Source organism: Akanthomyces muscarius, chromosome 2 (assembly GCF_028009165.1).
Source record: "Akanthomyces muscarius strain Ve6 chromosome 2, whole genome shotgun sequence".
Lineage (NCBI taxonomy): Eukaryota > Fungi > Ascomycota > Sordariomycetes > Hypocreales > Cordycipitaceae > Akanthomyces > Akanthomyces muscarius.
The window spans coordinates 2882917-2908605 of NC_079242.1; the positions used below are offsets into that span (position 1 = coordinate 2882917).

General features: G+C 53.7%; 4 protein-coding genes across 4 annotated transcripts; 3 read left to right on the plus strand and 1 right to left on the minus strand.

The window, feature by feature from the left end:
- Nucleotides 1-1026: 1026 nt before the first annotated feature.
- Nucleotides 1027-1339, plus strand: LMH87_004087 (uncharacterized protein; the record flags this gene model as incomplete). The annotated part of the gene is made up of 2 exons (XM_056195254.1): nt 1027-1199; nt 1267-1339. 2 exons carry the CDS (start codon nt 1027-1029, stop codon nt 1337-1339), a joined length of 246 nt encoding a protein of 81 aa, XP_056048902.1.
- A 2294-nt stretch (nt 1340-3633) lies between these two features.
- Nucleotides 3634-4020, minus strand: LMH87_004088 (uncharacterized protein; the record flags this gene model as incomplete). Its single annotated transcript, XM_056195257.1, has 3 exons — nt 3634-3771; nt 3827-3944; nt 4001-4020. The coding sequence occupies 3 exons, from the start codon at nt 4018-4020 to the stop codon at nt 3634-3636; spliced, it is 276 nt and encodes a 91-aa protein (XP_056048903.1).
- Nucleotides 4021-18216: 14196 nt separating this feature from the next.
- LMH87_004089 (uncharacterized protein) lies at nt 18217-19870 on the plus strand (the record flags this gene model as incomplete). Its single annotated transcript, XM_056195258.1, has 2 exons — nt 18217-18531; nt 18599-19870. The coding sequence occupies 2 exons, from the start codon at nt 18217-18219 to the stop codon at nt 19868-19870; spliced, it is 1587 nt and encodes a 528-aa protein (XP_056048904.1).
- A 2133-nt stretch (nt 19871-22003) lies between these two features.
- On the plus strand, nt 22004-25331 carry LMH87_004090 (uncharacterized protein; the record flags this gene model as incomplete). Its single annotated transcript, XM_056195259.1, has 5 exons — nt 22004-22189; nt 22267-23346; nt 23401-24131; nt 24183-24709; nt 24763-25331. The coding sequence occupies 5 exons, from the start codon at nt 22004-22006 to the stop codon at nt 25329-25331; spliced, it is 3093 nt and encodes a 1030-aa protein (XP_056048905.1).
- Nucleotides 25332-25689: the final 358 nt, after the last annotated feature.

Consider the following 25689-nt stretch of genomic DNA (forward strand, 5'->3'; position numbering starts at 1 on the left):
ATTCTTCCGCCCATTGTAATTTCGATGCAAATTGCTAATGACTTCGTGACTTAGAGAATCTCGGAGGATATTCTCCTTTACTGACGGGTATCCGCCGCTCTCGGAGCTCTTGCGCAATCGAGTCTGGAGTTCTGGTTACCCTGGAACGATAGAGAAATGTCTAGGCCATTGGAGGTATGCGGAGGCCCGATTGCGTTCTAAGGCATTCTCACTCTACTTCTTGCATTCTATCTGGCTATAAAATAGTCTCTGCGCACCTCTCGATAGGAGTTCCGAGACTCATGGGGAAATCGAAATACATGAGAGTTCCGAGCCGATGCATCCGTCAACCTACAGATGGACACAATCATGTGACCGTTCCCCCGTTGAAGGCACCAACTTTCATATTACAAATGGAAAGATTATATATCTAAATTGCATTAGAAGCCTATTGTGGACAGAAGATGCGAGCAGGTTTTCTGGTGGCCGCCAACGGAGGCTGAGACAGATTTTTTATATCTTCAACCAAAGTCAAATGTTCCGCGCTCAGCAACAAAGATAAGTATCGCTTTACAAACACTTGTTGTTTATCAGAAAAGAAAGGTTACAAGCAGACATAGTTGTCAACGCCCTTCGACAGCCACGCCGCCTACGATTCAGCTTTCCATCTCATCCAGGGCTATCCGCATAGAATGGGCGAATATCTCTGCCAAATGCGTAATAAACACAACAAAGAAGATCCTACAGTGAGAAACGGCTTTGCCGTAATATTGCGCTCGTTGTCCTTGTGCAGCGCCGTTCTGCAGCACAGTGGTGTGAGAGCAGGACGGCTACGGCGGGAAGGGCGAACCACGACTCCATCATGAGGAGTACATTTTATTTCGCTTCATGGATCCTAGGGCGATGAACATCCCTCTTTGGCCTCCTTTTCCATATAAGGTACGAACACCGACCGCGTGTGACTTCTGGGGTTATTTCAGATGCGGGCCGGGTACAATGAGGGCGCAACAGCGCGAGTATACGTTCTCTCTGAGACACTTTTGCGTCATGGAGTCCAGCGTTAATGAGAACGCGAACTTTAAAGTACGGGGGATCTGGCGAAGCGCGTATTACCAGAGCGGCCATTATCAGTTCTCCCTTGCATCGGAAGAACTACAACGGTTTAGCATCATCTCGGGTCATTCTTTAGCCTCAGATAGAGTGCTACCGAGGATCAACAGGTACGCGAGACACGCACGAAAAAAAGAGAGACAGGCTGCAAAAGGGCAGGGTTTAAATGCGCTGCAGTTATTCAGCAGTACGGGGGTTGTGTGCACGCGACAAGGATGCGACGCCATTGCCGCACGAAACTCTCCCTTGAGTTGAGGCGCTCAGCTGCGACCACCGAATCGCGACTCTAACGAGCCTTTTCGCGTCAGGCTCCCTTGTGCCACGTCCGCGAAGGACAAACATCTAAAGATGGGGATAAAAAGTGCAATCTCGGTTACCACAATAGTTCGGACTCCAGTTGCCCGACCACGAAATGGGAACACAGGCGATATCGTCACACTACAAGACTCGGGCGCGAGAGCACCACACGGAATCATGCGTTGCGCAACCCCTCGTCCCACAGTTGTCTTTTTTGGCCCAACGAAATCTCCGGACTCGAAACGACAAAGCAGCTTTTACTAGTAGTTCGTAAGAGGATCATATGAGCATCGGTCGGTTGTGTATCACGAGCTGTGTGACCACCTGGTCGCCCCGAATAGGGTCGGAAGTCCAGGTCGCGTTGTTCACCTCGGGCAAAGGCCAGGAGCATGTTACAGCCAAAAAGAGATCGGGGGAGGAGCAATCATGTCATTGTGTAGCGTCACATAGAGTGACCCGCGATTTTTCGAGGCGAGAGTGACGTCGGAAGAGCCACCCCAACGTAGCTCAAGCCGACGATGTCCAAAATGCAAGGCACCAGGGCGTATGGACCTGTTCCAGGTGACAAAAGAGGCCTCGCGTACCTGTCGGGCACGGCTCGTGAGCTGCATGTTGTAGCACAGTTGCTCTCGCAGCCACAACGAGGCTGCAGGCAAAAACATCAGGGTTGGAAGCAAAATATAGCCAGAACGGGCAAGTATACCTAGTTAGAGGAACGGCAGATGGCCGCGGCGCCCTAACAGAATTTAGTTGTGCAGCCATGTCACCGAGAGAATGGGTAGACCCAACTAGCTGCGGGCGCCGCTCGAGTTCAGCAAGTGAGCTGGACTCGTAATTGGCAGTTTGCATACGTGTACCTGCAAGCCACCGCAAATCACTCTTGGTCAAGGATTCAGTAATCAGGCGAGTATGGGCGCTCAATGGCTGCCATGTGTCTTGGGCACCAAACAGCCCACTCTCCGGATTGAAAAAGAAAAGATAACGCCTTGGTGGAGCTGGCTAGCGCAGTCCCGAGGATGTGGTAGTCAGTGGCCTGCAGGAGGCTGGCTGCACGGGTGAACTAAGCCAAGTCAAGGCCTCGTAGGCGAGGACCATGACTCTGTAGATTGAAGCTAGCTGCCATCAACCTTCCGCGGATCGTGAGAGTCGCAAGGTCCCGGCGTTTGAAACTTGCGCGCATGGCGTCATAGATTGAACGTGTTTTCTGCTGTTTGACAACGTTGGTCTGGTGAAATAGAGTAACGGCATGATGCCACTCTGTAGAGTCGCAGCGCTAGTTGCCTTGTCAGGCCGCCTGTAAACTTTGCTACCAGGACTGTGTGAAGTTGTGACATGGAGGCGTGCCGTCTCTCCACAGCGTCGGGCAATTTGCGGCGCCTAAATACGGTGCAGATTCGCCAATCTGGGATGGCTCAGCTATTGCGACGGGTGGAACCATCGCCGTGATGAGCAATGATTTGTCAAAGCCCGAGTAAAAGAGAAAGTGGAAGTCACCTGCTGTCTCAGAAATTGTCACCGGGAAGTGGGAAACGAAAGCTGGGCGAAAAAGGAAGGCGTCAAGCTGGCGGGAAGCCCCAGTGGGCTCATCTAGCGGCGCTGGTTAGAGGGCGTGGCTGATCCAAGAGCTGAGCGCAAGCAGGGCTGTCGACATGATTGAATGCCTTGCACTGTGGACGCGGGGACGCCGGCGCAGCTGAAGATGCAGCCTTGATCATCAGAGGTGGCTTTCCGAGTTTAGTCTATTAATGCACGGGGACCGAGCCACAGTTTCGAAACATAACCACTGTTTCTCGCGATTTATATTACTGGCAACCCAATGAAATTGGGCCTGGGTCGAGACCCTTTCCAGGCACTGGCCTGTTGATGACAGCCGCTCGGGATGCCGTTCTGGTTGGGCAGCGTATATACCTCTAACAAAGCTACGGACAAGTGCCGAGGCGATAACGCTGATAATCTTGTCAAGAAGAGCCGTACATGAACAAGGATGATGAAGAGGGCGTGTCGTAAAAAAAGAGGTGCTCGACTAGACGTGTGATGCGATGCCGTCGACGTGGGAGTTTTCGAGACAGGGCCGAGGCCGCTTGATTTGAGCATGTACCTGCACTCTTACTTGCAGCTATGCGTTTACAGCAATAGCTTCAAGCCTCTGCTACCAGGAGCCCGGCTCGTCGCCGATGACTTGGCAATTTCAAGCAGCGTAGTCTGGTACCAAGGTCGGAGGACATCCGAGGCTCACGGAAGTATCCGTTATGACGCAAGACAGGTGACGGATGGGTGCTGCAGCTCCTGCGGAGCAAAATGTGCGCGGGATATCGAGAACAAGGCCAACGCTCCCACACCGACTGGGAGTGATGACTTCAGGGGATATGCCTGCAGTGTGTCGGTCTATGCTGTATGTCGTTAGGCACAGAAACCAAAAACTAGTTAGCCTAGTTCGCACCCGGCGGGCTGGTAAAGGGCTTGAGCTGGGCGCTCCGATGAGCGCGGCCCTGAGCGTAGATGTTGAGCGATTTGAACCGGGTCTCTGGGCCTGTTTACGGATAGAGACTGTTCGCATCCTTGGCGGACATGCCGTGGTCAGATTACTCCTGTTTTTTTTTTCATCTTCGCTTACGCTCTTCCCCTTATTACCATTTCCTCGTTAGCTTGGCCTTCTGCCTGGATTGCGACGGAGGTCGTAGAACCTGGGGGCGGCGGGACGCTAATAAAAGAGGGTGCAGGGTTCGCTGCAGTGCCACGCCAGCAAGACGCAGATGCCACTGGCGGGATTGACTCGCGGCGTGCAGCAAAAACATACGCTTAAAGGGTGTAAGTGAGCAAGGCGGCCCGACATATGGCATGTTCCGATAGCCAGTTCAGCGGGAGAAGGGGATCATTTGCCTCCCACTCAAGATTACGAGGCTGGCGGGCCAAAACAAACAGCGAACAAACGAAGCCATGTCGAAAAGAGAAGCCAGCTCCGAAGGAAAACGCTTCAATGTAACACGCCCCGCCACCACGATGGCTGCAAGTCGCAGGCTATGGCGGAGACGTGGCCAATCTCACTAATCTCATGTGGGAAAGAAGCGTAGCGGGGAGGAAAAGATGCTGATAGCGGCGTGTTTTCTTTCTGATTCGATTTCTTTTCCTACATCGCGCGGTGAATAGCTAAGGCGCCCTACACGGGACCGGGGGGCCTGTTCGAAGGAACTTGCCGTGGCCAATGTCTCAGGTCAATGCAAGTCATGATACTAACGCAGCTGGAGGAGTTGCTTCTGTTAGTAGCCCGACGAAGGAATTACTTGTTATGCTGTGATTTGCGTGAGAAGACAACTAAATAGTACGCCCACTAACTGCCGTGTAGGTTGAAGGAGTGTTTGTACTGGTATATGTTGAAAATGCAAATGAAAAGATTCATATATGGGAGCCAGCCACAGTGGGCAGTGGCTGTTCGTCACACGTGGTCGCGGGTTTTCGAGATGGTTGCTCCTCCTCTTTTGTCCCGTGGCTGAAGAGAGGCGCTGTCGTCTCAGACGGCGTCGAGAAAACAGGGTCGCCGTGGGCACCGAACTGCTGGAAGGCGCAGCCAGAGATTGTCAAACGCAGGATGGCTCGACCACACGATGCTTGCTTTGTATCCAAGCAATGCCGCCAGCCGCGGGACTTGGCCGGCCTCAATCAGTCTTTGGGTGACAGAAGAAAGCAGGAAGCAAGGCCTCAAAATACTGATAGCTCACATTGAGGCTGCTGTAGCTACCCAGGGTCAACCTTGACACTTCCACGACAGCCACCTAGGCTATTCGCTGTGGATTAGTATTTGGAATTCGTCACTGTCAAGACATCGCTAGTTCAGCATCGAGACTGTGATCTCAACGATACCCAAAAGGGTTACAACATGAGAAGGCACTGTCATCGTGCACAAGAGCATCATTGCTCCGTAGTCGGCGATATATTACGGCACGGGGCGGTTGCGCATCTGAGATGACAGCACTCGGTCGTTGGTGACGCTGACGCTTGCCTCATTTTCTACGTTTTTGGCTTGGTCTTACACTTCTGAGACTATGGAAGCTTTCTGAGATCGTTCCCCGGGGGCGGAAGCGCCAACACACTTCTAGACGACGGCCTAGAACCCAAGTCTTTCCAGGCTAATGCAGCGCTAGCTCCGGTGGACTAGCTGCTCCAGAAACGCCAGAGGCAAGGGCCGGTAACTTGGGGGGGGGGGTATCAGTAGGAACGAGGAGGTATGCCACAGCTCCCCTGGATGTGACTTGGTTGAAAGTAGGTACGTAGTCGAGCCAGTTCGTCGTTTGCCCGGGGTCACTCGGCCTCCCAGCGTCACTTTTTGGCCCCCTACATGATTAAACAGGTGAGGCGTCCGACTGCCTACCCACAGGGACATGAAGGGGCGTGCGGATTGAGACAACAGGGCTCGACGAAATACCAGACGATTGCCTTCGCGCCTTGCGCAGCGAAAGACCTGCAGCTCGCTAATTGTGGAAAGGGAATGGGCCTCGTGGTGTCCTACGTTTCGCCGGGCAACTCCATCCGCATGCCGCGGCACGCGCCCCGTTCCCATACCAAATGCAGGGCCGACAAAGCGCAGAAAATTGCTTTTGTGTTTGACCTTTTGATATTCGCTCATGTCTCTTATTATATCTCGTTTCATTGTTACAGTATCAAAATACCTCGAGCGTGACGAGCGGCAGCCAGCTCTTCGGGAGCCCCCCGTCCTCGTAGCCATGATGCGGGCTTGCAAGCCACCGGCGGGACGCCAGCAGCACAGACCCCTGGCCCAACAAGGCCAGAGGAAAGCTCGAGATTTGGCTGGCTGTAAGTGGCCATGTAATCTGTAGAAGCGCATGTTTCGTAAAAGTGCATTAAGTTCGCTTCCACAGCAACCAGCTGAGGGTACAAACAACTCTTAGGCGATGCTGTACAAAAAGAAGTGCTCGGCGCTGTTCCTGCCCAGTTTTCCTTTTTGTTTTCGTCCCCCAGCCTTCTCCAGTTTTCGCGCCAGATGCTCCATCAAACTTCCGTCTTCCTTGTGCGACGGAATTTGACCGGAGACAAGAAGGCAATGCAGCGACAATAACGGTGCAAACGTCTTCCAGCAAATTCTTCATATTAACCACGTTTGTTTGGCAGCTGCGGCTCTTGTTCTATTTTAGTATGGCTGCGTCTGCTGTCTCGCATTGTCAGTGCCATTCAAAGGCCACGGGGTGTCTAAATAAGCTATCCCTTGCCTACTTACAGTAGATGCGATGTATCATGTATATCACCTTGCTTAACCCTGCAAGGATCTCTGAAAAGAGGCGGTGGGCTGTTTTACTAGGTATAATATGGCCACTTTGCTAAACTATAGCTGTTGATTGGATCACAGTGTAGCTACTCCATTATCCGGACGCAAGCCATCTCTGGAAATATTTCATGATATAGCTCTCTGTGATCATTATTGCATGCACAAGTCCTCTTCCTGCCGATCTCCCTCAATAATGGCTCTGTGGCTCCGTTTGTGGCGCGATGCTGAATAAATCTGTGCCTTCGTCTTTATTTTTCCCCGAGAGACATCTCCCACTGCTGAGGCATAGGAAGCCCCAGTCGAACGCATCTCGATCCAAGAGGAGCTATTTCGTCAAGATGATCGCTCCGGATGTTTTCCCTTGTTTCCGGATGCAGGGAAAGCGACAGTAAACAATTCAGGCAAAAGATCCGGTGCTGAAGCACGCAGCCACCTGCGCGAATAATTTCGACCCTTTTGCAGCGCCAATGACACTCCTACGTAGGAGTTACTTTTTCTCTTTTTGAGGCTCTCAGAGGTAGATCTGAAGCAGTTACCGTCGCATGTTTAGAACAGGCCTTTTTTTGGGTAAACACTCATGCTTCAGAGGGCTGAGCAGCCGCATCTTGGAGGTGAATCCAGCCACAGCTCAGGTAGCGGATGTCGAGGCGTGGGCGCAAGAACATATGCTTAGGGGACAAGCCCAGACCATGATACAACTTTTACCATTTTCTCAAACCAGATATGAATGTCTGGTCACATCAAAATCGTGTTTGAATCTTCCTTTTTGAAGATCATTTGCAAGGTCGGTCATGAACCAGGTCTCAGACAGCCGTTGAGATGCTCGCTTTGTACCAGTAACTAGGGAGCCGGAAAGCGCCACTTTACTGTCATTACAGAGGAGACCAGTTTGCCAGTAACTAAGTTACAGTCACCACGCCCACCAAGCACAGCACTGCTAGTAACATAAAATAAAAGACAGTCCCACCAACGAAAGCGTTGTCAACTGCCTAAATAATAAACGGTAGACTGCCAACAAATGGCCCGAGCTAAAAGGGCTCCCACAGGCTAAAATATCGTCAGGCTACTCAGTACAAGATTGTTGGAGCTAGGGCTGGGGGTGCCAGTAACGTTAAGGACTAGGTCATTCGCACTACGGTGATCCATCCAGCAGGGAGAGGCCTGCAGACAGACAACAGAAGTCTACGTATAGCAGGCACCTTGTGAGTGGAGAGCAGTGACACCAAGCCTCCTGTCGTCACGACCCATTTAGGTGATTTGGGAATGATGGGGAGTACTCCGTGTGGAGAGGAGACTGGTACACAGAGTTTGCTCATTGATAGGCAATCTACCCTCTCGCCTCCCGCGGATATCGAGGCGAAAAGGCGTCGCGGCGTCAACTCGTACGATTTTACCAAAGCGTCGATGGCACGCATCGATGGCACGATTTCACACATGCTCGAATCCATATCCGGAGCTTGACCAGCGCCCAATCGTGTGAGGGCCGCCTCTGCCAAAGGGAAGCATTTGCCATTGACGCCACAACCATGCCACGGCGTTATTAATAGGCTGTAAAGAGTCTCGATTGTAGCGCAATTTCACGGCAGTGCTGTCCCTGTGCCGTGAACAGCCCCCCCCCCCCCCCCCCCCCAAAAAGGCAAAAGAGGAAAATCAGTTACAGATTATGTGCAGAGGAGTCAGGCCTTGACTACTCGACCTGAGACGAGACAATGGGCCAATTTTAGCTCTGCAGCAGGCTACTGTACTCCGTTCATGGGGCTGGGATTCTAGCACCACCAAAACCGCCATCGACGGAGAGACATACTGGTGGTGATACCGCACCATACTTTATCTGGCAAGCCGCTCCGGCACACTGGTAATGACGGTCCGGTAAGTTCACTGGAGGTCATGGTTGCGTGGGGATCTTTTGTTAGCTGGACGAGACGGCAGTTGGGTTCGATGCGCATGCCTACCATCTGCTCGAAGCCAATGTATGTATGTTACAGAATTTAGTCCTCTATTTTTACACCTTTTCCTCGTTGCTCTGCTAATTAATCCCAGTAGCCGTCTCTCTTCCCCAAAAGCCGGACTGTCATTCTCCATCTTTTTGTTCCCTCCAAGCCACACCACCACAGTGGACCAAGTCCATACATACATGGGCTCGCTGGCTGGGCTGACAACCTTCCCCCCCCCCCCCTTCCTGTTCAAGCCCCAACTGTCCTCATTGTGCTCTTTTCTTCATGTCACCGGTCACTGGCCAGCAATGCTTCCACTTGTCTAATTTCTCGATTTGAACGTGGCTGCAGCTCTAATTTGAAATCGTGTCGGGATGAAGCTCGTGGCTGCCTCCCGTTCTAGCCTAGCCTCCCGAAGCCAACTTCCGTCCTCCCCTCTCCTAGCGCAAGCTCGATTCGCTCTTGTTTTTCTCGTTGTCAAAAAGTGGACTTTGGGCCGGGACCGACCGGATCTGCGCTGGTTTCTTTGGCTCTGCCTGTCGTTGCTCGTGCCACGCCCCCCCTCCAACTCGAGCCAGCCACCGGCCGTCACTCCACTGACAAACCGCAATGGGCACTTCTGTGTAGTTCCCCGACGCAAAGGTTGTTGTTGTTGAGGTAGCAAAGGCCAACGACAGGTACAGATGGAAGAATAACGAATGACTAGACAGGGCCAAGGGACGGGAAACAGGGACTGGGGGGCCTTTGCGCACAGAGAAAACCGTTTCCTGCCGGGGGGGAAGGCTTCCCTGGACAACCTTTTGTGAGAAGAAACGATGGCCCGCCTTCTGTCGTCGTCGGCCTACCCATACGAAAACGATGGTGGGCTGGCTGTTTTAGCTGCATGACATCAGGGGTGCCTAGCTCCTGGCAGCACATGGCAGCAGGGGGCACGGCGTGCGGGCGTTGTTGGACTGGAGAAAGGAGCGCAAGCCATTTTTTTTTCTTCTTCTTTTTTTTAACACCAATGGAGGGGCCAAAGGAATAAGTCAAAAGAGAGAGTGGCAGCCCAGGGAAAAGCAGAGAGGCAGACGATGTTCCCTGGTGTGGGTTTAAAGTCTGCCCCTACATGGATGAAATTGTGAGGCTTTTTTCCCTGACTTGTTCGCCTAAATCCAGCTAAAAGTAAACTTGCGCCACTGGCCGATTTGGAAAAGGGAGCTTGTTTGCTTTTCCCTTTTCTCCCATGCTTTTTCTCTCGGGCCCCCAACTGTAGATGATTTGTGACAAGTGGTAAAGAATGCGGCCCAGCCAGGCCCTCTTCTAGAACAATGACGCCATCCAAAGGGGGGATAGCTCTGGCATGTCGATTTCAAAGTAGGGTTGTTCTTTGGTCTTGGATGAAGAAGAAAAGAATGCTACTTGGCAGCTTGCTCATACGGGCCAGCTTGTCTCTGACGGACGGCACAGCGCGATGCTGGCCTCGTGCATCTACAGTGGCGGCACGGCTGACAGCCTCGACCCATGCACCACATCATGTGGAGGGGGGGTTGTTATTCTCCGTTGCGAGGCCCGCGCGGTGTGTCTGTCAAGCAAAGCCTGCCGCATTTCGATGCTGCGTTGCCGTTTGAATATGTCCCGTATACTATATATTGCTCAACGGCTCTGCAGCGCCCACGGTGAAGCCAATCAATTCTATCGATTTGATCGTACGTTGCGACGCATACAGCATCTCCGGTGTTTGCAGCTCGTGGTAACGCTGCGAGCCAGCAGGAGCGGCCTCGGTGGCTTCGGTCTTAGTGCTGAGACAGCATTTGCCGGCGACGCCGCTCAGGAAATCCGCCAGCCAGAACTATGACTACGAGATTGGCTCCTGCGAACATCATCAAAGATGGGCGCCTAAGCAAGGGCCAATTAAAGTCGCTGCCTTGATTCAATCTGCTCTCCTCTCGCATCTTCCTTCCGCCCCGCCGCTGCAGTTATCATGACGGATGAGTAGCGCTACAGTCATGTTCTTTGCAAAAGACTCCCCCACCTTCCGAGCCACTGGCGACGCTAGAAATTCTACTGGTAAACAGACCCATCCACAGGCAGCAAGCCCTGGTTACTCCATGGCTCCATCTCACTAAATAAATCGGGGGGGACGACTGGCGCAGCTTCACAGAGCAAGAGGGATAGGCAGCAAGATATACCCAAGTAGAGCTAGTTGACGAAGCCAGCGACAGCTAACGCAGTTTGGCAAAAACAGAAAGCCTCGGGGACTAGCCGAGCTCTCTGGCCATTCCCCCATTGTATGTTTATGCGTTGACTTTTATAGCGGCGGCATCACATCTCACGTCGCTGGCAGTGATCGCGGGGTGGCACTTACATGCTGCGCGGTGCCCGCCCCAATCTCAGTTAGAGTTTCGTTTCACATGGAACCACCAGGGAGCAACCGTTTCTTCTTGTTCCATGATTTTTAATCAAATGCTGTCGTTCGTTTGTTCGTTTGTCCCCTCTGGGTCCGGACAGGGACAGGCTTGCGCGTCGCCGCCGCCTCCCAGCAGAAAGGGTAGATTGACTTTCTCTTGACTCAGCGGGGCGCAAAAGCCCAACCCGCCAGCCATACCCGCGATATTTCGGACCGTTGCTTTTCCCTCCCATCGGCTGCAAATGCTTGACAGCCTGTTTTTAAGAGGCCCTCCGCTTATGCCTCGCTACTTGTATTTCAAATGCCGCTCGTCCCCATCCGCTCAACGGCCGTACCGGTAACCGCTTACAAACCTAAAGTCGAAGGTGCAATTGCCACGCGGTGTCCCAGGTTGACCGCCCATCAGCATCGTCATTAGCCTATCCAGCTGGTAGCGCCTCGCTCCACCTGTCATGGTAGCACGACCGTCCGGATACACCTATTCTGTACATCTCTGAGATCACCTGAGTGGATTGTGCAAGAGCTCCGGGCGCGAGGCTTCTCGTCTGCCATGTTCTGCCCTCTGTGATTGGACCTCGGCACTCTGCATGATAGCAGGCGTCGACCCAAAAGAAACCGCTTGGTTACACAGTCGCTCAGTGGCTACGAGTAGGTGCTGCGCAATCTCGGTGTGTCAGACATTTCATGTCTCATAAATCGAAAATAGAAGCCCAAAGCGTATAAGGGACGGCGAGCGAAGAGCCAAAAATAGACAGCTTCAGGAAATAATGGTAGTATAGATAGCTGCACGCAGTTGACGGCAGAGAGTCTGAATAACTCTTTCATCTTCGGATGCAATCATTGCACCTTCAAAGCGAGAGTCCGTAAGTTGTACAGAAGATTTGCAACGGCCTCCCCCCGCCAGCAAATGTGAGCTTCGCAGGCAAGGAGGCGGGTTGAAGGAATTGGCTAGCCGAACGACGTCCGATACAAAGACCAGGCAACCTACAACTCGCTGGCCCTAGCTGGGGTAGTAAAACGTGCCCGGTTAAAAAGACCGGATCTTGCCGGGGCGGTTATTAATCAAAATATTGTTTCGCAGAGTCTTGAAACAAACTTCAGTTGGCGGTCCATCTAGCTACAGAGTTGGATAAGTCGTGGGGTCGCGCAGGATGTGGACATCACCATACGAGGCCGCATCGGTTTAAGTCAGTTGTGTTTTGGTCAATCCATTCAGTTTGGCCTGTTGTCTGCGAAATCCTCTTCATCCATGTTGTCAAGCGGCATTTTTAGCACTTGCCTCCGAGAACCAAAGAGCGACTGTGCCCAGGTTTTGGGGGCGTTGTGCAAGAGCCAGCAACCCGCTTTTACGCACGTAAGAAGAAAACATCACTGTGGTGTGTAGAGCGGGCGTCTGAATCTCGCAACACAGGCGAATCAGAAACGGGCGGACAAAAAAAGAGGGAGGGTATTGACTGAATCAGGCAAGCCACGGCGCCCGGAGGAAGCGGCGGTGGGCAAAGGCAGCCTCTGACTGGCAAGCTACTGGTTGAAAACAACAGTGAGTGGGAGAGAGGGCTGACATGGTTGGCTGGCTGATGGCTGGGCTGGCAGGGTGAGGGATCGCCGGCAAGTGGTCCGACGACAATGCGAGGCCAAAAGAGGTGCTTGCTCCGAACCCAGAGCCTGTAGGCTCACTGCTGGTAGAATGCACAGGTTGCCCATGCAGGGCTAGGGACCTGCAACACTGCGATGCACTGATGCGCGACCGATGCACTGATGCAATTCTGGGGCAGCGGCCACCACCACTCTCACCGTAACCAAACCACACCCGTCTTGGGTGTCTGGGCCGTGTGCTGTGCCAGGGGGGGCGACATGGTGCCTGTTGAGCTACAGCGCCTTTTCTTTCATTTGAGTCAAAGTTGGCGATTGCGCAAAGTAGATGAGACCCCTCCCCGGTCCCCGGCCCTGGGCCCGACATTCTGGGTCCTCTCTGGACTTTGCTTTGCTCATCTCTTCCTAGTTGACCTGGTCAGTCTGCGCAGTCCGCACTTTGTCTTGGGCTATTCTTAGCCCTATTTTGGTGTGTGGCGGCCGTGCCTCTCTTTCTGTGTTACTCGTCACTGGTGACGAGTTGTCGGACAGGGCTCGCTCTTCCGGAGGGTGCACAATGATGTCCTGCACAAGGCACAAGGCGGGGGGCAAAGAGGGGGTACAAAGGAAATGAGCGACGGCTCTTTTTTGTTTTTGTTTTTTGTTCGTGTGTAGCTTGAGAAAAATGCACCCAACTGGGGTAGCACCCAGTAAAAAAGTAGAACCACAAACAAGAGATGCAACAATGCAGGTAGGAGGAGATGCGGGAGATGATGCCCGTCGGCAACCGCACCAACCCGTTCTTGGACTTTGCCTCCCCGGTGCAGAGACTGTGTAATAAGAGTCGGCCGACTTGGATATACATGCGAAGAGGGAACAAAAGAAAATCCAAGTTTTGCTAGAGCGGATGTTGTAGTTGCATTCGCTGCACACGGAAACGGCTGTCGAAGCAGAAACGAGCCTGGCGCAGACATCGTCGCCAGCACATGCTGCATGACTAGTTGCCTTGTTACCCATCGCTTTTCATCTTGCAACTCGTGTCATTCTTTCTAGCTTGGTTCCAAGCCTCCAGGGCACGCAGGAACAGCGTACTGGTAGGCTCTGCCCAGCTAGCCTCGCTGCGCCAGCGACGCTAACACCGTCACCGTCGCTACGGCGTGTGCTAGCCTCCCGCCGACGGGCGGACAAGGCAGGGGAGGCGAGGGCTAGGCATGCGCTGGTTTTTCTTCTGTTTGTTCCGCCCTTCGGTACGGTCCTTGTACCAAAAACGGCCTCGATGCCCGTTCAGTTGGCGAGGTCGGAGTCCACAGAGCCTCATCCGAACCCCCCCTTTGTGAGACCTACTAGCCAGACACCCCCTTCCCAGTGACGGTAATACCCTCTTTTTTCTTTCTCTTTGATGCTCTCGCGTCAGCGAATGGCTACGATACAATGAAGATGCATGTATGTCTCGACGGCTTTTGAATATAGGTGAGCAAAGGCAACGGATGTAAGAACGGCAATAGTCTCGGGAGGTTCCGTTCTGTTGACATACTGATGCGACAGAGCCTACGCGAGATGAGTCGAGGCGGAAATGTTCCTCACTGCTCGGGTGTTACATTGCATCTCTGGGGAGACATGAGAGGAAAGTGGTGTGTCGAGAGCGGGAGGACAAAAAACAGCCCCCAACGCCATACCACTTCAAGTAGCCTGCCACGGTCAGGGTCGTGATTCAAAGTAACACCAGCGGCGGTTGCTGGCTGGTATCTGGCAGCCAGGTCTCAAATTGACAACAAAGGTACCCAAAAAACGGCCGACCTCATCTTGGAAGAGGCATATGGTATCCGTCAATCATGGAGATGAATGGAGCTACCTACCAGTACTACCACAACACTGCGGATCCCCTGCCTCAGTGTCGTCTGGACTTGACAGCACACGGTTTGGACTCGACCCGCTGGAGAGCACAAGAGAATGAATGCAGGCAAATGGATCCGATGAACGCGCCCCTTGTGGCTCTCACAGCTCCGGTTCGCTGCCCCAAACCGGTGCCAGGTTCCAGGAGGAACGCCAGGCCATGCACGAGGACAGGTGAAAACGGTGTCCAATGGAAGCTGCCGCTCATGAGGCCCACTTCGAACTGGCGTTACTCGCAGCTGGGCAGTTGAAGTGGATGATACGCGAGGCTGCTTGCAGTGTAGTCGGTCTCTGTTGGGATACCAGGCTGTTGTAGGGATTAGCGACGTAGCGTTTCCCAAGCAAAGTCGATGGTCCGTAGCGGAACGTCTCCAGTAGCCTCCGTATGATGCTGATGATGATGCGCGCTGAATCTGCTGTAGCACACGACCTGCATGCCGGCGACGGCAAAGGCGTCATACCATCACTTGCAGACATCCTTGCCCAGGTGTCACTGGGCTCGCTTCTGTTGCCCATGGCGCAGCGAGTGCGGGCAATGTACGGATCTTGACGGGTGCAGAAGAGGATGGGTAAGGTGTTTGATTGTACGTCGCAGTATGCTTACTTTGGTATGTTCTCCATACTGGCAATGCTTCATGGTTTGGTATGGGAACTGGACAAGAGCTGCCAGGTGTTGTAATGGGCACCGGACGATAACAGCCGTCGCAATCATGGGCTCTTACTACATGCAGCCAGCCCCAGGCCGACCAACCGACGAACCCTGGTCGGACGGTACGGGACAGCGGGGGGGGGCAAGGTGGCGGCTTCGGTGATGAGAGGCATGGGCATGGATCATTCTTTTGGGTTCATCTTTGGCAGTGGAAATTGGAGTGCATGTACTGAGTAGGTGCATCTGCATCTGTCTACAAGCAGGAAGCAGAGAGAGGTGGCGGTTTGGATGTCGAGGTGCCACCACGCGGGCCAAGAGACCGCAAGCCCACTTCTGCGAGCATCAAACAAGATGTTATAGACGGGGATTCGGGGGGATATGCATGGCACATTGGTTTCTGATTTATCAGGCTCAGCAACAAGGTTGAGAACATTTTCATCTGCCAAGAAGAAGAAGAACAGGTACAAGCGCCCTTGAAGAGAGGACTTTGTTCAAACGGAATGAAGATGGCGATAGTTTGGGTTCGTTGCTCTCCCTTTATTGACGGGATTTGAGATGAGATGAACGGAGGCACCAGTCGTATTTACAAGCTCAAGGAGCCAAGGAGGCCCAGCTAGATGGCAATAACGTGACGAACCATTGAAGACCTCCCTCATGGCTCTTTGCCCCTCGTTCATGCGCGACCCCTCCCTGTGGTGTAGAGCCCCATGGCCGCGTAAGGAAGCCGAGATGCAGGTTATACGTGTATGCGTGAGGGTGATGCGGTCTCCGCCCGCCCTGTGCTCCGTATTGGTTGAGCGCGTCGTGTGTGCGTGCTGCAGATAGACTTTCTGGGGGGGGCAGAGTCGTGAACCAGGGCAACGGATGAAGAAGGGAGGACGAGGTCTGTCTCGACAACAGCAACAGCAGCAAGCTGGAGGGGCAGCAGCCACAGTGCTACTCTGTCTATTTACAGCACCTTGCAAAGTACTGGTAGTGCTGTTTGTACCAGTAGCAGCCTGCAGCGCAGTGCTGTGGGGTCCACTGTCGCCCAGCTTCCGCGGTCTGTCTACCCACCTTGCAGGCACCATACTGGTATTAGCGGTCCTGATGAATCACCTCGAGAGCTGGAGCTAATTTGAAAAGAAGAAGCCCCCCTCCAGAGGGAGACGGGTCGGTACCTAGCGCAGGTCAAGACGCGCTGCTGCACTCCCTGTGCCAGGTGAGCGTGTGTCCACCGCACAGCGGCCCCGGTGACAATCTGACAAGGTCCAGCACTGTAGAGCCCCTGTAGGCCCGCTGCCCTTGACCACGCTAGGTGCCCTCTCCGGGTGCGAAGCGTGGCGCGCGCGCTGCAGCAGCCCACCGCCCGCTAAAACGCCAGCAGTGGCACCAACGCCAGCGTCGACGCCGGCGCCAACGCCAGAAACCCTTGACGAGCAATTGTTGTTTTCTTCTACAGGGTCAATGCTGCAAGCTAGCTATTGCTTGCTCTCATCTACAGAGACGTGGCGGTGCAGAACTCGTCGGGCAAAATAAAGGCAAAGGCATCGGAGCAAGCATTACCCAGCAGCCGGGCTCAATGGCGGTCCCCAGCCAGCTACAAGCGTGGTGCATCCAGGTAGGTACAGAGTACAGAGCTGTTAATGCCCAGCATCGCAGCTATAGCCACTAAATCACCCGCTGTGCCATTTGTGCTGGTCCTCAGTAACGGTAATGGATGGTGTTCGCTGCTGCTGGCGCTACTGGTGCACCCACTCGGCAAGAACCCGCCCCCTCGCAAAAAGGAAGAAAAAAACCTCTCCGCATCCACTTCTCATCTCACACCCCCTCTCGTCGACTTTGTTCGCGTCGCCTGCTTTTCCTCTCTGCTCTCTCGCTCCGGAGACCAGGGGGAGGAGGGGCGGACCAGCCTGGAGGCGTGTCGCTGTCGTCGTCGACCTCGCCTTGGTGCTTGCTTGGCCTCTTGCCCGCGCAAAAGAGGTCTGAGCTGATCTCCGTCCACCGTCCACAAGTCGTCCGCCCACCACACACACCACCACCACAACACCACACGCCCTCTCATCCCCGGTCCGCTTCCCTGGCCCAGGGCCTCGTCTTTTTCCTCCTCCCCCTCCTCGTCCTCCTCGTCCTTTGCCTGGCGCTGGCTTCCTTGCCCTCCTCTTGGCTTGCTCTCCGTACCCGCACCGCACCGCACCCAGGCAGGATGCGCCACCGGTCGCCAGGGGTCAGATTGTCCTGTCTGTCTGCTTCCGGCTACCCCGTTCCCCATAAGTAGCACATCACACACACAACAGCCAGCCAGCCAGCCAGCCAGCGCCAGGCTGCAGACCTGTCACGGCTCACTCCCTCTGTCTCGCCGCGTCCAGCTCGCACGCCTCACCCACACCCACCTCACGTACCTACCTGCAGGTGGTACGGCTCTGCCACACACAACGCGCACACATCCAGTACACACACTCCTCCCTCACACGCACACTCACCCATCTCACACCTGGCCCGCGATGTGTGGATGTGGATGTGGTGGATGTCCTGGTGGATGTGGATGACCCAGCCGACCAGGGCCCTTCGCCTCTCTCGCGCCTCCTCTCCTCCCCTCGGTGCCAATGCCGGACTACAGAATACATTGTCTTGCCCTTTTTCTACCTCGTATGCCCCTCTCCTCCTCTGGCCCTGTCCCACCATGCTATACCTTCTCTTCAAGAAGATCTTCCCCCTTCGTCAAACTCGTCCTACCAGGGCAGAGTTACAGTACTGACTGAGCTTTCTTGTCTCACCTCTTGTACCCTTCTCGCTTGCTAAGATCCCCTCCGCCCATCTCATCCAATCTCTTAATAAAGCCTCCACCTCCGCCGAACCTCTTGCCGCTGTCTTGTTCATCATTGCTTCAGCATCTTCACTCTTCGCCGCAAAGATCACTTTGTACTCCAACTTGCTCGTGCTCAAGAGCCTCTTCCCATTCTTTATCGTACACTTGCTTCTTATTCAAAACGGTCTTTCGCTTCTTCTGCTTTGCTTCCCGCCTTAGCCTCCTCTCGGCTCTCAGCAATAGCCTTCGACTTCATCCTATAACACGCCACAACTCACAAACACCTTGACCAGCAGCGCAATCTCTTCGCAGCCTTCAGTCTCCGTCATGGGTCCCTTTGCTTCCAACAACTGGGCCTGGCCTTATGCTCCGATGAACGACCCTTACACCGCCGCCGCTGCCTACTCACAAATCTCCAACAACACCTATCCGACATTCCTGGCAGATTCCATGGACACTTATTCAGTGCACCAACAGCGTCTGCTCAACCAGCAAGCGCCTCGCACCACAGAGTCCAAGCCTCGCCTATCCAAGGAAGAGGTGGAGGTTCTCGAGGCCGAGTTCCAGAAGAATCACAAGCCCAACAGCACAACAAAGAAGGCTCTCGCCGAGTCTATGCGAGTAGACAATGCTCGTATCAATGTAAGTTGCTCTCTGCCCCGACAGACCAAGCTGCTCTTTCACGACAGCCCCAGCTAACATACCCAAGAACTGGTTCCAGAACCGTCGTGCCAGAGAAAAGAAAGAGAAAAACATCAGAGAATACGAGGCCAAGCAGAGGCAGGAGAAGGAAAAGGCCGTTGCTGATGGTGTCATCATGGGCGGTGACCGCAAACGTGACCTTGTTGCCTCTAGTGCTCCTTTCCCCGGCTCCCAGCCTGCATCTCACATCCGCGATGGCTCCGACTCGCCATCAAGTCCTGCCGATCCCGATGCCGGCCTCGACTTGATCCGTTCAGACGATATTGTGCCCTCCATGGAGACTACGCCTGACCTCATAAGTGAGGCCACTGCTTTTGCGAAGCGCGAGGCGTCTGCCAACGACGAGACCGAGGGCAAGTCGCCAGAGGAGATGCACGACTACATCTCCCTCTCCGAGGCCAGCGCCGATGGCATCGACAATGAGCTGTATATGCCCATGGCCAGCCGTAGCCCCAGCCAGCTACTTGGCCCCGAGTTCCAGGGCATGACCGCTGGTGCTGCCAAGGCTAGCCAGTTCTTCTCCTCGCCGATGTTCCTGGGTAGCCTTCAGACCGACCAGTCTACCTTTGGCTTAGTTGACCGTGATGTTTCCATCAGCCCAACTTCGCAGCTCCCGGCCGGTATGCAGCTCAAGTCGCCGCCCTCCATCGACATTGCCACTCGCCGCAACCGACGCCCGACTCCTCTGTCAATCAACGCTGCTCGCATCGGCAACCCGGGCTCTGGGTTCCCCAAGACCGCCATCGACCTTAACAAGGTGGCCGATTCGGCTAGATTTATGCGCAGAACCTCATCCGCTTCGAGCTCTGGACGCATCTCGAAGCCTACGACTACGCCTCGCAACATGTTCACCATGCACCGATCGCCCTCGTCAACCGGTGCCGCCAGCTCCATGGCTCCCCCGACGCCCGACACTCCCATCGTTAGCAATGTTCAGAACATTAACGATCTGGCCCTGTCGGGAAACTTTTCGCTGGACACCAAGATTGCCGGCTTCATGTCCCACGACCCTACGCTGTCAACACCCCCCAGCACTCCGGGCATGATGGACAGCGGCTTCCACATGAACTCGGCCTACGGAATGGGCATTTCGGAGGACTACCTGGTCAACACTGGTCTGACGGGTCTTCCTTCAAACTTTGATCTGTCCGCCATTTCTGTTCCCGGATACGTCAACGGCGCTGGCATGTCTGTTCAACAAGCGGCCGGCGTATACAACCAGCAGAGCAGCAGCCCTTCGTACCTGGGCTTCTATGGCAATGCCGACTGGTCTGCTTAGATCCACTGTGGGATCGGCAGCAAGACAGAAAAGCGAGTGCATTTTTTCCTTTCGTCGAGATGGGCGCTGTCGCATCTTGATTTGACATATATCCGACGACGGTTCATCGTCACATATACCCACATTTGGCTACAAACCTGGCAGCCCCGGACTTTGAAGCCGGGGCACTGTACACTACGAATTCGCGCGGTGGCCATCGCAGCAACACTTGCATTCTGGAACTGAAGGGCCATCTGTTTTGAGGGTGGCTCTACCAGGCTGGTCTGCTGGCAACCAGCACGACGATTAATAATGTAATGAATCGACGACCGTTTGCAGTGGTTGATGATTTTTTTTCTTCTTCTTATATATAACCACTTTATCAGGGACATTTTCAGGGATTTTTGGCGCTCGGTATTTACTGGGACTTGTTATTTATGCTGGCAAGGATTTAAGATTCTCATTGCTACGCGGAGTTTTTGTTTGCGCGGGGGGTACATCTGGGTTCTGGTCAGCAAATGTTGCTGGGGAAAAGTTGACCATGGTATATGAAGGGAATCACAGAATACACAATTTACCAAGTACACAACATGTCCATTTTACCTAATTTGTGATGTTTACCGCGACTTGGGTCGGGCAAAAAAATTGTTTGGTTGAAATGACGGTTTGCCTAGTATGTGCTATTTGGGAAAAAAAGCCTCCGATCACAAGTATAGGTTGTGTAAGCGAGGAAATCCGCTGTGCTACGTGGAATTGAATTGGGAAACGATTGTCGATCTGCACGACATTCCGATCTTAGCACCATCTATTTAGATGGTTAAATTTTTCTTACCTTACCAGTACTCTTTTTTTTTTGCTAAAAGGGAGGGGTGTGTGCTTTATTGGGAGGGATTTTCAATTTGGCTGGATCATGGCAGATCCAGGACTTGACTCTGAGCCCAGAGCCACGTGGCCGAGGACGCTTGAGCGCGCACGCACGCCCCCTCTCTCTCCGATCTCTGGACCGCAGTAGTGTGGCGGTGCGAGGCTGAGGTCACAACAGCACAATGGGCGGAAAGGTTAAAAACGATGCTCCGTGATAGGAAGGGATCGGCGTGGAACTTGGGTGGGGAGATATTGGCTGGTGCTTGCTTGACAAAATTGGGCAGTTGGGTGTGGTGGGGGGAGAGAAAGACGCGTCTCTTGTTTCCTTTTGCTGGATATAATTCAAGACTGCATGACGAAGTGATCGCTTTGGTTGCAGATGTGAATCTGCCTTCTGGGTAGAGATCGATTTCGCGGTCTTTGGGTGAGTCAAAGGGGCTTTGATCTCATTTAACGCCCTTGGGTGCTTCAAGCGTGACCAGCTTACCCTGCAGCGATTTTGTCATTTTCCATCTTGGCGCTGGGTGGCCCCGAATAGCCAGAAGTGTACTGTAGCTCATTCTGTAGTGTCCTTACGGGCCAAATATATATATTCTATGCTTTTTAAACGCTCAGTGAGATGGGTGGTGGCGGTTTTAAATTGCTGAGCGTCTTGATGCACGACTTGCAGAGAGGCGCTGCTTTGGCAGTAAGCACAAGGTACCAGCAACCGCCATTTCTATTTTGCGGTCGCCTGCTGTGGACAGCCTAAGATCGTACAAAAAAGGCTAGAAATTACAGAGTTGAGCGTTATTCACGTTACAGTATACACAAAAAGGACCTCTTCAACCAGAAAATTGCATTTGCAGTAGAAGCCATTTATAGCTGTGCATCCTCGTGTGACATGCTTCCAGCGGGAGGATACCCGCGCCGATGCATGCTCGCAAGCCTGCAGAAGACCGCCAAGTTGCAAAAAAACAACCCTCGAGCGGCTCATACGAAGAACAATCCATTATTTCTCAGCAACATATCTGCAAAATTCGGTACTGTCGCTCACCGCGACAAACATCGTCATAGGTAGTTCCGCCCCACTGGTTACCGCCAGTTCAACGACGCGTCGTACCGCGCCGTTAATACTGATGGCTCCACCAAAAATCACCACACAGACAACATACAACATACCTCGAACCATTTGTATATGCATTTTGTACACCTGCGACGAAAATATTATACTGCACCACACGCCGGCTAATATAAACATTATTCGACACGCGCACGCCATGTCCGACGAATGAACAGCTACTCGTGCCCATGTCCTCCTCTGTCGCCCCGGATGACAGGGGCGCGTCACGCCCTCACTCCGGCATCCTCACGCCAAGCTCGGATGGAAGCCTCAACTATGCTGGCAGTACCGCTGCCGCTTCACCGTTGACGTGGACAAAGCGACGATCCGATCCGGCTATGGAGAGGCTGCTCAAACCCTCCATTGCCGTCAAGGTTAGTAGCCGTCCATCGCAGCATCTGGGCCATCAGAAACCCCGAACAATATGCTGACGCACCTCTTCGCGATACAGCCGCACCCGCACGCCCTCCACGTACAGCCCAGGACGCTGTCGCCTCTATTCTTACTACGACGCCAAAATCTCCCCCTCGGCTGCATCGACTTCCAGGCCACAACGACCGAGAGCGCCTACACCCGCCTCGTCGAGTCCCGCATCAAGATTCTCGACCTCGAAACCCGCATGGGCTCTACGCAGAGCGTGCTCATTGCCCGGCACGACGCCACCCGCACGATACATGCCATTGAACGCCAGAATGACGGCCTGTACGCCATGTGCAAGCTCGGTGCCTGGGTCGACCTCGAACAGCTCGCGCAGGACGCCACTGCGCTCTGCCCCGAGCGAGTCTTCCCTGTCAAGTCAGAGGTGGCGTCGCCGCCGCAGACTTCGCTGGCGACCATGACGCCGCACATGATCAGTCAGCAGAAAAAGAAGCGCGCCGCCATCGAGGCGATCCAGTCGCTCGTGCGCAAGAAGCCCAAGGCGGAGCCCGGCCCCTCGAGCGACGAGGCGCCCCTGGCACCAGAGGTGCAACGCCGAGTGTGGGACCAAGCACTGCGGCCTACACCAGAGATTATGATCCCGTTTGTGAAGAAGAGCATAGAAGAGACGCCCGTGCCAGAGCTCATAGCACCTGAGGCACCAATGCCGGAGATTATGGTTCGGTATATCAAGCAAAGCGATGGTTCGGCGCCAATGCCGGAAGTCAGGATTCCGCACAACGAATCGAAAGACGAGACCCCCATGCCAGAAGTCATGATACGGTATATCAAGCAGGACGATGGTTCGGCGCCAATGCCAGAAGTCATAATTCCGCATAACAAGTGCAGGAAACGCGAGGAGCCAATGCCTGAAATCATGTTTCCTTGCGTGAAGCCTCACCCGGAAAACACCCCGACGGCGGCAACAATGAGCTCTCAGGCTCGTCCCCACACTGGGGAGACTAAAGGCGAAAGTTTAATGATGGGTGCTGCATCGGTGCTCCCACCCAGCCAACTCCATGCCCCAGCCCTCGACGACGATACACAAGACGTGGCTACCAGCATATTTGAAAACATCCGATCACATTATTTCGAAGCATTATATAAATCTATGGTGAGTGCTTTTCGTAGATACTTTCAGATTCTTATTCTAACGCGATGCGTGTAGGGATCACTTGCATACTTTGCCAAAGGCCCTTTATCACGAGCTAGATCAACATTCCTCCTTGACCTTGAGGCAAACCTCGACATGGCGGACCTCATCGAATTCCTCAAGAGCCTGATTCTCACCACGGTACAAATCGACAAGAAATACCGCGAGACCGCGCCAGAAATCATCTCGCAGCTATCCGCCCTCGTCGAAAGCTCCGACGAGACTCACTCAAAGAGGCGTAAACTCAAAAAGATGAGACTCGGAAAAAATGGCCTCTATCCCAACGAGGACGACCGCATCCGAAAATGGTGGAATGCCAACAAGCCCGAGCTAGACGAGGAGCAGCCTTCATACACGGCTATGCAAATCAAGTCCAATTTGTCGCTGCTCCGCACCCGTGAGACACAGCTGCAGATGATTCTAATCATGGAGATTCTGGCCCTCGAGCCTCTGAAAGCCGCAGACGATGCGGCGGACAGCAGCCTTCCTGTACTCCCTGGCGCCTCCGCCTCAGGGGCTCACCGCTCGCCAGCGGCTGCCCAGACGAAGAAGAGAAATAAGCACAACCTGCCAGTTCTGATTGATGTTCACGCCGACCGCTTGACGATCTGGCAGTCGACCGCCACTGACGAGCAGCAACTAGCAGAGGATTCGCAAGCCAACAGGCAGAATCTCAATGGTAACCGCGTGCAAAAGACATCTTCGGAACCTCTCAAGGACTTCTGTACTGATGTCATCGTGCCATTGTAAGTCATTGTGCTCCGAACCACACGTTTTTGAAAGCTAATGACCTTTAGCTTCTCGGCACGTATTCCTGAAATATGCGACGCTATTAACAGGAAGCTTGGAGGCCCTGTGATTGTGCCGACGGGCAGCGGCAAGTCCCAAAAGCGCTCAGCGAACAAGAAGGAACAAAAACCTGGCTCTGCAACCAAGAGACCTGCCGCGCCCCGGCCGCCAAGGACACTCCAGCGCGCACTATCAACAGACCAACATAGCCGAAGGAGCGTCTCTCGTGGACCGAGCAATATGATTGCTCTCATGAGATCTGCCACCTCAACATCCGTGCCTACCATAAGACGCGAGGGAAGCGAATCGGCCAATCTCAAGCGCCTGCTCAAGAAGGAGGACGAAAGCCAGAAAAGGCCGGCGCTCTCTCGCAGCAGCAGCAACGTGGCGAGCCAAGATGGGTCCAAGGCGAGCAGACAAGCCCTTGTTGACGCCCAAGTCAAGGATGCTATTGCCGCCTTGCGGAAACCAAATAGAGAGGTTGTTGGCCAAGCTATGGAAGAGGCCGACCAGCAAAAAGCGCTCGCAGTGAAGAGTAAGTATCGTTTTATAAATTGATTCGTGGCAAAGGACTAACAGTTTTTGCAGAAGCTCGCAGGATGCAACGAAGTTCTGTTGTTAAGGCGACACCGGCAAACAACAGATTCAAAGACGTGTTTGCTTACAGCCAGGGAAATCCTGACACGCCCTTGCACCACATGGACGAGGTCATCCCACCTTCGAGCATTGGGCCGTTTATCCCGTCCACTGGCCAGCGTATTGGCTTCCGCAACCCCATGGATCTCAACACATCGCCGGCTATTGATACCGTCGGCAGCACTCCGACGAAACGAGTGAATAAGGCCACGTTTCTACACCGCGGCAACGACGAGCCCTGTGTTCCGCCATCGCCCTTGGCGCGGACGAGCAACCCAGCGCCGCACTCGCTCCCTACCAGTATGAGCGCGAATGGCCTACTGCAGCCTCCCAGGCCCAATGAGGGAACTATGAAGCAGTACCATAGCAGGGACCACATATTTGCCACGCCGGCTAAGAAACAAAAGCACCAGCAAGTTCTTAGTGCCAGTCCTGTGGCGCAGCTGAAGCTGCAAGACCAGAACAAGCCTCAGAAATCCATCTACGACACCCTCGGCTGGGATGATGAGTACGACATTTAACGAACGAAATACTTCTGGCTCTGAAAGGGCTAGAAGTTTTGCATTGTCCTTGGGAGCATTATTGGTGGGAACCTCTCTTTTCTTTTACACATGGGCGAGACGCATATCATTCGGAGTTTTATCATTTTTTTTTACATTGGGATTATTTGGACAACGGCATGTGGTACAACCATTTTGGGATGTTGGCATCGGGTGGTGTTTGTTTTTTTACTTGGCATAGCATAGCATATGCATTACCCCATGTGGCGGCAGAAAGACCATGCTGCTGAACGAAGCGAAGCTAGCATATTGATACAATAACACCATGTTGCAATTTACTAGCGAGCATCAGATCATGTCATATTTGGCAGTACACTTT